Source organism: Lissotriton vulgaris, chromosome 7 (genome assembly GCF_964263255.1).
Source record: "Lissotriton vulgaris chromosome 7, aLisVul1.2, whole genome shotgun sequence".
NCBI classification, from domain to species: domain Eukaryota; kingdom Metazoa; phylum Chordata; class Amphibia; order Caudata; family Salamandridae; genus Lissotriton; species Lissotriton vulgaris.
This window is the reverse complement of record NC_141695.1, coordinates 1,620,486,120-1,620,498,678: the sequence shown is the minus strand read 5'-3', so window position 1 is coordinate 1,620,498,678 and position 12,559 is coordinate 1,620,486,120. Positions and strand designations below refer to the sequence as shown.

The 12,559-nt window shown below is 42.5% G+C and overlaps 1 protein-coding gene across 1 annotated transcript in view; it reads right to left on the bottom strand.

Moving 5' to 3' along the window:
• RIMS4 (regulating synaptic membrane exocytosis 4) overlaps positions 1–12,559 on the bottom strand; it is a 413,262-nt gene that overhangs the window by 190,698 nt on the left and 210,005 nt on the right. The window contains exon 2 of the mRNA XM_086932550.1: positions 4,071–4,212. Within this exon, the coding sequence (XP_086788676.1) occupies positions 4,071–4,212 (142 nt within the window). The remainder of the gene's footprint in view (positions 1–4,070; positions 4,213–12,559) is intronic.

Here is a 12,559-nt window from a genome sequence, read left to right as displayed (position 1 = left end):
CAACAAGAAGAGTGTCTGTGGTATTTTAACATATTTCCTGGTGAGGTAGAGAAATAAATGATGGTATTCCTGCCTTCAATAGGGTGAGAAGATCATTACTGTGACCCTGTGGTCCTGTGGTAGTGTTACCACTGGCGGAGCTAACAGAGGCTCCCCCAAGGATAACTAGGCTGTGCACGGGGAACCACAGGTTTGACAAAGTGGGAGGACCACCGGTCTACGGCCTTCATCCAAAACTCTGCCAAACTCTGAATACGACCTGAAATCATTCTACCCATCCTGCAATACGACAAGTGGATCCAAGACATATACTATCAGGAGACTTTTGTGCTTCTTTGGGATCTTTGATCACTCTCGGTCTAACACATGCCTAGTGAGTTCTTAAGAGATTTTTGGGGACAGAGTGGTTAGGTCATTTGAGTTTGTGTGGAGAGCTATAATGTAGGACAATGTAGCCAGGTATGTGTTAGCCATGGAGTGATGAGGGTTTGCATCCTTGATTTACACAACAAATATACTTTTAAAGCAATACAAGATGGGTGTTTAGGGATGGAATTAATATTTATTAGCAATAATACTTCCATCGCAAGGGTATTTCTAAAACATTTTGTGAAGAAGAGAATGTTCCGAAAACACTTATCCAGATCAGATCAAAGATGTTGTATGCGTTTGAAACTGGAACACTTGTACATATAGGAACTGTGCTTCCTTCCTTCATTTCAGAACTCCCCGAGAAGCGAAAATCCTACTAACCAATTATATATGTGAAAATGGACACGCATTTCAACCTCCGGCTCTGCATTTTTACAGAGGACGATGTCACCTTCCACACGGGTTCTCTGAGGTGTGAACCAGGGACACCGCACACCCGAGCAAATATGGAAAAACAATTTGCGCAAGCATCAAACACTGTCTGAAATAAAAATGTGAGGATTGCACTTCTCACGCCGTGGATCAATACTGGGTTGGAAACATCAAACAAGCCAGGTCTAAAATCTCAGCTGTCATCCTCCAGTCACATCTTCATTAAACATCACAACTAGCCAAAGGTCATAGCAATGTTCAAGATGCCATTACAGGGGAGACAGTGTCACACTAAAACTATATGACTTCAATTTAGAAAAACGAAATTAGTAATAAAATGAATTTAATAGGAACACCAATGTTTGTAGCAAAGCAAAAATTAGGGAAAAATTCACAAATATTTTCCTGTGCATCATTGTATTTTACTCCAGACAGAGAAGTCACATAGCCATATACTTCGATGAACTGGTATTGGACCAGATTAACAAAGTTTTTTTTACTGCGGACAAGCATGACGGCCAGATAGCGATTCTGCCAGGTGCCATGCAGATATGCTAAGGGACAGGAAGGGGCCTATGCTGAACCACTGATGTCTGTCCCCCCCTAGGGAATCACCTGGCCATTGCACACTATTCCATTAGTTAAGTAGTAGTTCTGCAGGTGGAAATTTCAATTGGTGGTGGGCATTAAGGCTATGTGAAGGAAAAGCATCTATAATGATATCATTAAGGTTGTATGCAGGACTGCTGGAACTATGTGATCCTCAGGGCTGTGTGGCGTTTTCTGCATAACTATGGATTTGCCATATTTGTCACATAATCCATCATCTTCTGCATAATCTGCAGATTTTAACAAAAAAATATATTTCTAGCTCAGATAGACCAAAAGGTACTAAAAACATGGAGACATGTGTTCCCGTGCAGTGGAAACGACTGGTTATTTTTTTCAATTCAACTGCTTAGTACTGTATTTGGGTGTTAAACTGGTACTAATAAGGTGACATCTTTGGCCAGACAGTGTTACCTGGTGTAAAAGTGACAGAATAATTAGGTAAAACTATCACAAAATGTGCTTCAGTATGCAGCAAAATTTGTCTTTTCGGGCCACATTATTTAGTCGACCCTGATGCACAATTGGACCCCCCTCCTCAGCATAAATCCGGTGGCCGTGGGTATAAATCAGAATATTGATTACAGAAATACAGTCTGTCATAAATATCTTGTCCTAAATATAGTTTACAAATTGTCATCCAGTTGAGTGTAACTTGTCTATTTTTAACTCGATTGGGCCAATACGTTTGTAAATTATGTTTTGGACACATTATTTATGTAAGAGAATATTCTGACAACTATGTTGAGGTAGCACACCCGATAGAAACAGCAGAATTGCTTCCTTGCTGTTTTACCATCCATCTAGCACCAATCTGTAAAAATCAGGGTCATTGTGTTTTTTTTTCAATAACAGCTGTTCTTCTGAAGAAAAGAAATGTATCTCTGTATAAATGTGCTTAAACCAGCAATATTAGAAAATCTTAACAAAATGTGTATGGTGAGATACATGTTACCCCAGAATTTTTGTTTAATTTCTTCAGTAGAAAAGCTTTTCAAGGTTTAAAGCACATTGAATGTAGGCAGTGGTAAAATCATACAGCTGCTTCAGTCACCATATTGACAGCTACGACTGAGGTAAATGGAACTCCTGACTTACCAACACGGAATAGAACTGCAAACAAGGCACATCTGCTCCACATGCACCATGCCTGCTCTAGCAATACATGATCCGCTAGTCTCATGGAAGAATAGTGTATCCCAGCTCCTATACATAACGAGCACATGAAGGAGGACCGGCAAGGAGGACATATTTAAGGCACGCATCATTTTTCCAGCAGACTTTACCACGACCAGCCTTTACAACGAGGTTGGTACCCCGCATGCGACATTACCACACATGACTTTAGCACACAAGTCATTACAGCAACTTTCTGTAGGGGGCGTGTTTTTGGATTTTTAAGTCCATCACCTTCCCTACTGTTGCGTTGACTGGAGTTGGAATACTAGTTTATACTATTCCAAAGTCTACCGCCCCCTAAAGGGAGTCGTGGTAATGACTTGTGTGCTATAGTATCGTGTGGTAACGACACAAGTGGGTACTGACTGCTTAATTAAGGAGTGCGGGGTAAATGCCGGCAGGGTTCCGTCATACAATCCATATTTAAATGTAAACTTTCATTGACCACATGTTGATAAACTACTGGGAGCATTAAAAATGTCCAGTAATCGGTTACCAATTATTTTTTTACTATTATGTGTATTAAATGATTTACGATAAATATCATGACACCACTGGGAAATTACCAGCAATGGCTGATGGAAACAAAATCAGAAAAGTGACAGAATTTACCATCTGCAACTAGAATGCAGCTTGTTATTGATTTTCTTTTCCTCATATTCTCTAAATACAGTGGTAATGCCCTGAAGTAATGTTTTTATCGCTGCAGACCATTACTACAGTTTTTAACAGAATGTTGTATTTGATGGCTCCCTTATCTGCGGGGAATGAAATTGGTGATTGTTTTTTTGTTTGTTTTTTTATGAAAGTTTGACACATCTCCAATGTTCCTATATCTGAGCAAATGACTCCAATTTGAGTGGACTTGAGGCATTCAGAAACAGCTGAAAGAATGGTATTGTTATTTTGAGGAATTTAAAGATACTGGTAACATGCAGTTAACCAACAGTCCCAAAATCTATGGCTGCACTACCAAATATTAGGTTGATATAGTATTATCACTTTTTAATCAGAAATGTTATCAGCAGCTCTAGATGGTGGGAGAATGTCACTTCCCACAATTTAATGTAATGTAATGTAATGCGACATTTATATAGCGCAACTTTCACTCCAAGGAGCATCTTGGCACTGTGCGAAACCCGGAAAGCTAAACTAACCAGTTAACTGCAAACAATGAAGGCAGACAGGGAAACAGATCAGAGACTTGCACAGGGTGTCAAAGGCGGTAAAGATACAGGTTTTTAAGGCCTTCCTAAAATGGGATTCAGATGTAATCTGACAAAGATGAACAGGAAGTTTATTCCAGGCCTTTGAGCCTATCACTATAAGTGATTTTCCTCCCTTCATATCCAATCTAAAAGCTAGTATGTTCAACACATTGGCGTTTGATGATCTTAAACTACGAGAGGGAGTGTATCGTTTATATCTGGTTTGAATGCTGGTAGAGCCCGTCAAAATGGCGCCCATCTGCGACTTACTTTCCCTCCGATCCACAGCTGTTCATGCTTTCTTCAATGGATTCATGGCTCGCCTGACGGACTGTCCGACTTGGCATTTCGACAGCCAGTCCTGTTTCTGTACTCCGTTGGATGCCGGTTTTGATTCTCCGTCCATCTCCATCTAAAAAAAGGCAAAAACAAATTGATGTAAATACAGAAACCATATGAGGCATCTATAAGGGCTGGTCAATATAACTGCAATTATATCCTGCAAAATAACAGGCATTAAGGTAATTAGTTTAATAGCAGGATTGCAAATACGGTAATGACAGGTAGTCTTAGGCTAAGATGAGAAAGGGAAGTGAAGCGTTTTTACCCCAGGAACACAGAACCCCATCGAGGTGTGCAAACTACACCACTCATATACAGAGTACAGCCAGGGATACGACCCGAGACATCAAAATAATTATCTTCTTGATCACCCAATAGATTACATTTAAAAACAGGACAGGGGTCCTTAAAATCAAAGATTGTTCATTCTGGTTCGACATTTTTGTTGTTTTATATATGAGGTTAGCTTAGTTCATGGAGTGTCATTTATTGAAATACACCATAGCTACAATTTTAGATTTCAAATTAATAAACTAAAACATAGAAGGATTTAAGAATCAACTACCTGACGATGTTTCCACGGGAGGACCAAGAGACACTCAAATTTTTTGATGGGCACTATTGCAAATGGTCAATATGTAAGTGGTCATCTTCCAATGTTCTAATATGTTCAACCGCAGCAGTGGAACCTTACATAATCAATTAGGCGTAACCCCCTTTAAATATAAATGACATTAAAAAAATTCTACCACAGGTGACTCCTTGACTTCAATGTAGGGAAAAATGAGGCCCAGCAATATAATGTTTTTTTTAATCCAGGATCACACATTATAGTCTAATGGGGGCAGTTCTTAATTTGAGCCTGTGGTTTCCGGTGCTAGGTGCCTGCACTTAATTGCCAACATCGAAACTTATGTCAGCCACATGGTGGCGCTGTTTGTGCATTTAAAAGATGAGCAGAACAACAGTTGTCTATTGATTAAATATACATTAAAAACAATTAACACCAGCCACTTTAGCCATTCTTATAACTTTGAGTGCCTCAAACAGTCTGAAATGTCACACCTGTAACAGTGTGATTGTTAGTAGTTGTGGAGGAACTGTCATGGTGGGTGCTGGCAGTGGCAAAGGGTGGTGCAAGCTGTGTTTGACTCCTGATGAGGGCCCTGGCACTTATGTTATTTACAAATTAAACACCGAATGGGGGACTAGGGGAGGTGAGGTCAGGCATCCTGGTGACACAGTCTATAATTCATACTACTGTGACTACCTTTAGAGAAGAGGACAAGTTTTGAGTTAAATTCGTGCTACTCCGCAAACCACATGGATTTAAAAATCTGTGTTGTTCTCTATATTATACGTTTAGATGTAGAAAGCGGGTCACTGTAATCGTATATTAATAAAACTTGCATCTACTGACTTAAGAAAACCGCTTCACTAGAAGCACAACAGCCGAACAGAGGCATTGAAATAGATTAAACTCTTCAATAAGCCCACAGAAGCTGACATGTAGTTTGCTGGCAAGTTGCAGGCTCTAAGTGGGTCAGATATTTTAGCTCAGCTGCAGCCACCTAGGAATATTTTCGCTTTCTTGCTCAGCTTTTATTTGAAACTGCAGTTTAAATGGAAAGGGAAATACACAATATTTGGTAGGGTGGTAAGTTTTTTCTCTTCATCACAAAACGAAATTAAGGAGGGAAGGGGCGAGAGGGACGATTAGGCAGTACCTCATTTGTGGTACATCTTCTGAAAAGAGGCAAAGCAGGGCCACATCCTTGAATCCACCTTGGCTCGCACCAACAGTAGTGTGACCCCTTAAAATATATGAGCATCACATAGAAATGGAAGAAAGATGCTCTGGGATCTCGCTATGGTGTGGGTGCCAAGAAGCAGGGAAGGAGGCATGGCATTGTGCCAGGCACCTCAAAAGGGCTGCCTTCTTCAGGAACCCATGTTATGATGTGTGAACACAGACGGCTAGATGAATGGCAGGGTTGCCGCGTCCCAATGTTGCCTCGTCTTGATTCCCCAACGTGACTTTTTCTTCCAGCACCCTACACTTTAGTCTCTTCATCTCACTTACAGGTCCTTTCCCATTCCTGTTTTCTCAATTTGTAATTATTTTTGTATCTTTCTTTTGCTCTTGTGCTAGTCGCATAGCTGTGCCTAGGCAGAAGTCCTGTAATGTTGGGGTGCAGCGGGGTAGTAAGAGCGGCTCTAGCAAAGTATTATGGGCTTCAGTACTTGAACACCATGGAGAAGGTTAGGGTGCATGGAAAGAGCTGTCTATGGATCCCAGCGAGACAGATGAGGAACAGGGCGCATTGTCCCAAGTGTTTATTTGCCAATATTGGGCTAGTAAGGTAAGCTGATTGTTAGGATTAGGTTGCGCTGACAATGGCCGGACCATATTTCCAGGTTGCTGCAAGTCATTACATTGGCTCAGCTGTTTATGTGTCAAAGTACAGACATATCGTGATACGCAAAGAAATTTGAGCGTTGTCTCCTCATTTCTTTAAGAATTAAATCTCCCAAAAAGTATCCAATTTGGTTTTGGTGTATAATTTGAAAGAAAGGCAAGTTTTGTATGTTCTTTTTTCAAAAAGTCTTTTATTAGTAGTATTCTTGTTTTTATCTTATTTCAAAGTTTTTACGGATGTGCAGAAACAGCCGACACATGTTTCGCCCTACTTGGTCTATTGGACCAGGGCTTTCTCAAGGCTTATTGGTTAAACATAACAGCAGTATGCAATTTCCTTCAATTTAGGTACAATGAATTTGTGCAACAAATTTTCAAGGCGAAGGTGCATAGATTGTAATTAGTATCCAGTAGAGTAACTGTCCTATGATAATCAGGGCCGGACTGGGAACCAGAACCGGCCCTGGCAAAGTGCTCGGCCGGCCTCCTCCCCCCCCCTCCCCCCTTCGGGAGGAGGGGGAGGTGTGGCCGCGCTCTGTGTGTGTAAGGGCCGGTTTTCGGCCGTTTTTGTTACAGGGCCATACCGGCCCTGTAACAAAAACGGCCCCCAGGGGGCCAAAACCGGCCCCCAACCATGCGGCCCACCGGGGGATTTCCCGGTGCCCGCAACGGCCAGTCCGGGCCTGATGATAATCCCTTGCTCCGAACGTCGTGGTGGTCTAGCACACCCCGACATTTGGAGCAAGGTTATGTTTAACTGATAAGCCTTGAGAAAGCCCTGGTCCAATAAGTAGGGCGAACACGTGTCGGCTGTTTCTGCACATCCAAAAGAACTTTGAAATAAGATAAAAACAAGAATACAACTAATAAAATACTTTTTGAAAAAAGAACATACAAAACTTGCCTTTCTTTCAAATTATACACCAAAACCAAACAGGATACTTTTTGGGAGATTTAATTCTTATATAAATGCGGAGACAACGCGAACATTTTCTTTGCTCAGTTCCATAAAAGAGGCTGGAATGGTCCGGTGCCTCGAGCTAATTTCCTCCCCTATTACAGACAAATATTGGCATTACCACCCAGGATCAGGATCCCTGGACCTTCTTCTCACACTTACGGATATCGTGGTCCTCAATGATACAAGTCATGGTTGGGGGGCATGAGCAGACCTCTCTATATGGATCCCAGTTATGGAATAGGAAATGATGCTGTCAATGGTATAATGCCATGGCATGGAAAATAAAAAGCAATATGTTCGGCACTATAGAAACCCAGTAAATTAAACATAAATAAATAAAAGTTTGAGCTATTGTTTACTACTTTGAGGCTTTGTTTCTAGGCCCCACAGTGCGCTCTTAAAACAAGTTTCCTGAAAACAATGTGCACTTAAAGAGCACCAATGAGCAGGAATTAAACATGACCCGAGAATGCACCAAAGAACTCCAAATACAGAGTCTATTAAAGTAAAAATAACGGGAATGTATTAAAGCGACGTTCATTTGTGACTTTTATTTCCAGGTGACATAGGCAGGGACATCGAAAGACATTTAACCCTCAAGAGCATCACAGGAAATGATGTACGATGACCTTTGCACCCCGCCAAATAACATCACAGAAAATAATGGCACATTCATTTTGATTCTGATCACTACACAACAAGTGAAATCACTCAAGTGAAAAGCAATATAAATAGTACAGAATAAAAAAAAGCACAAAAGGCACACTTCTATTTTAATTAGCACCCACATGTTAGTGCTGCCACTATATGCCCAAATATCAGGCATGAAATGCCACAGGCGTAAACATCGGGGGCCTCATTTATGAGAAATGACGCATCGCTGCGTGAAAGCAGCGATGCGTCACTTCTCAGTGCGCACTCCTTGCGACATTCCTGATGCGTCATATTTAATGTATGACGCTTCATGTCGCAAGGAGTTACAGATACGTCAGTATTTCTGACGTATCTGTAAGCACTAAAGTGACGCATTCTGGAGTGTGTCACAAAAGTGACGCAACTCCAGCAATGCGTCCTTTCGCATGGGGCAAGCTCCATGGGAAAGGGCCTGCTTCAGTGTTACGCCTGCTATGAGGCAGGCGCAAGATTTTGACGCAACGGCGTAAATGTGACGCAGTGAAATCTCATAGATTTCACGGCGTCACTTCTACGACCCAACCTTGCGTCAATACGCCCCCTTGCATACATTATACCTGGTGCAGGTATAATGTGGAGCAGGGGTTTACAAAGTGACGCATCTACCTAGATGCGTCACTTTGTAAATATGGCGCAACAAAGCGCATTTTTTACGCCACTGGTGCGTTGCAAAAAGTGACTCACCGGCGGCATAAAAGTGACGCACAGCTACATATATGAGGCCCGGTGTCCCTAAATCACAACCATCACATTCTCATGTACGTCCATCACGTGCCCAACTAGAATCTGATGTATGGTTCTGTGGTGGATGCTTTAACCAAATTCCTTTCTGCTTAAAGCAATAATAGTTTCTTACTTATAAAGTGTTACAAATGAATCTCACCAGCGATACTAGATAGAGGTTTTAAGAACTAGTTTGACACCTAGTTTATGAGGCACGTAAAGTAACTCCTTGCAGATTCTTAAATTATGGCTATTTTTTTTACTCGGTTATCCGAATTATCAGGTGTCAAGCTAGTCCATGAAGTCATTATCTAATACATCTGATTAGATTGATCCATAAAACGTTATAGGTTAGACACTATTACTGCATTATGCAGAAGAGATTATGGTTAAGGCATCCACCACAGAACCAAGTATTTAATGAACTAGGTTTAGGGCCTAAACCTGGATTGGATGCACAACCCAGTACAATCTCTACTTAAGACTGTGCATTAGATGGGTGTGGCAGTTTAACCAGTAGCCCTTTTAGTGTTCTCACCTAGAATTTGATGTAGCCAATCACGCCTCAAAGTCACAAATGCAACTTCAACTCTCCCTGGTGAAGCAATGATATGGCCTGTTTCAGCCTCAAATGAACATGCTTCGCCTCAAGCACAAAGGCACAGCTAATCAGTTCATAGTGCCTAAGCATAGCCTCAAATAACCAGGAACAGTCTACGATACCCAGGGAGAACCATCACATGGCAACACACAGCAATCACACACTTAAGAATAGCTTTAAATGTCCAGGCATATTGCCAAAGGCCCATACATCGTCATACATGTCCAATTACCCTTCAAATGCTCAGGTACAACCTTAACACGTTGACCACGGTGCAAAGTCCGCCGTGGTGCTGGCATTCTAATCAGTGGGCGGGGTTCGGACGGCCCCCGGCCGTCCTCCACACACGCCCACCGTCACTTGGGGCGGCCGGGAGCCGTTCACAGCACCGAAGGGGTTAAATGTGTATATTAACAACATGCATAGATCCAAGGGCCCGGGTGCAGTCAGAAACGCCCTGTCTCAGTAGTAAATGCCAGTGAACAACCATCACACAACAAGGGCAATCAATCAAATGCCTAGGTATACATTCTCAAATCCCAAGGCATGCACAGCATATATCTAGGGATTTCTCCACATGCCCTGGCACACCCTCAAGTGGCCAAACAAAATATGTTCAGGTGGAGAGGTGTGGCGCCGCGGCCAGGGTGACTTACTCCGGAATCTGGGGATCACGGTTCGATCCCCGGGGCAGGCGGCAGATTAGCCCAGCACCATGTGACTCTGGGCAATAGCTTGAGCCTAGAGACCCTAACGGGTGATGGTTTGCGCTTAAAAAATGTGGATTATTATTATTAGTAAAAGCCTAAGCCACTGCGTGCTGACTCACAATGCCCATTATACCACTAGATGTACCCTACTGCTTTACGATGCATGGGTGCAGACTCACATGCACAATGCAGCTTAACATAGCCCAGCAGTCTCCTCAAAACCACAGCATAGCCTCACTGTGCACACACAAGGACTCATATGATCAGGTACAACCTCAAAGTCCAGGGAAGCTTTCAATATTCACGTAAATTCACAAATGCAAGGAACAGGCTTGAAACGTCCAGAAATAGATTAAAATGCCTAGCAAACCTTCAAAGCATGTAGGCCTTAACTAGCCAAAGCAACCTAGAAAAAAACATTCTACTGCCATCTTGGCTCTCTTACTGTGAAACCCTGAAGCAACAGCAGCAACCAAGCCTGATGGTTGTTGGTACTATGTAATGTTTGCACCCGCACCCTCTACAGAAGCAAGGAAGACATGCCGGTGCCGTTGATACCATCATGCTGGACAATATGGTGCAACATCATGCAAGCGATCTTCAAGCACCACACTGTGTTACACCACTGGTTTTCCTCCCATTTAATTAGCAGGGGAGGATTACCCCCAACTTTTGCATAACCTATATCAGCTCAGCACCACTTGGTGGATAAGTCTGGAACTAGGATTTGGAGGTTATGAAGATAAACATGACTTGGAGCTCTGTTTACGTTCTGTTCATGATTCCTCTCCCTGCCGCCTTTGATCTCATCATAGGTGAAACGGGGTAATGTGGCGGATGTGGCTAAGGCGCAGAGCTTCCAACTTTAGAGCTGGGGAATCAGGGTGGAGTTTGGGCATAGGTTCAACATCCTGTGATTCTGGGAAAATCACTAGGGGCCAGATGTAGGTAATCCCAATTTACCTATTCTTAAATACCGAATTTTACCGATTCGGTATTTAAGAATAGATAAATGGGATACAGATAAATTTTGGTAACAATTACCGAATCAGTAAGATTTGGTATTTACTGAAACAGCATTTACCGATTCGGTAATTGCCATTCATTCCTATTGGGCCGGGAGGCCCATAGGAATGAATGGCAATTACTGAATCGGTAAATACCGATTCGGTAAAATGGGGGAAACATTCAAGGGGGCCAGGGTGTCACTTTGACACCCTGTTGCACCCCTGAATGGTGCTTGTGTGCAGATGTGGCACACCTACATCCCAAATGCCCAATACCGGTCGGTAACGGACGAAATTCGGCAATTTCGGCCGTTACCAATTGGTATTGGGCCACCTACATCTGGCCCTTAATCTCCTAGTGCCTACCACAAATGAATGTGTCCTTGTGTAAGTAACTGGTGCTCATGTAAAGCACTCCAATTCCTATGAGTCGAGTTTGCACTCTATAAAAGTAAAAAAAAAACACTCTATGATATCCCTGGTACAGCCACTGTGAACTGGCTCAATTTATTCAAATCTGAATGTGTTTTAAAATAAAATCACCCGTGAAGTCACCCAGTTAGCTGTAAAACTCCAGTCCTTGACGGCATACTTACTTAAAAGACCCACCAGCTACTGTCAGTCTTTAATATATAACTTATCTCAAGCAGTTGATGAAATCAAATTATTTTTTTTCTGGTTAGAGAAAGCAGGCTCGGACGGGCCTGTACGTCAATCAGGCAGTGCCCCAAAGGCTGGTCTAAAAGGTCAGTGAGTGGGCGGGTTTGACGACTATATGCGGGCCTGTTTTATGGTCTGCTGGGCATGCTTTCTACTTTTGATTTCCCAGAAATGAAAGCAAACATTGCTGCAGCAAGGTCTAATCAATGTAGACTTCCATAGCTCGCAAAACACTTACACAGTGTGTTTCTCAAAATTCAAAGCAGCCCCAATTTTCAAACAAGGGCAACATTTTTGGCTATTTAATTTACTAATGAGGTGCCCTTTTATTTTTGTCCCCAAGGTCTATTTTCTGTCCCTGTCCGAACTTGACAGAAAGACAAAGGGCATATATACAAACCCCTATCGCCACAGGAGCATTACTTTTTTTGATGTTCTGATGGCGTAGAGTCATTTTCCATATTTACAAGGTGGCGCTAAGCCACTCAGCGTGGCTTCACACCACCTTGTAAATATGCACCTTTCGGCCCCAGTCCTCTGCGGCAAAGGAGCATGCAATGGGTGTTGCTAGGGGCATTCCAACACAACACCCATTGCTTTTGACACTGGCCCAGATTAACAAGGCACGGGGCACGCCAAAAGC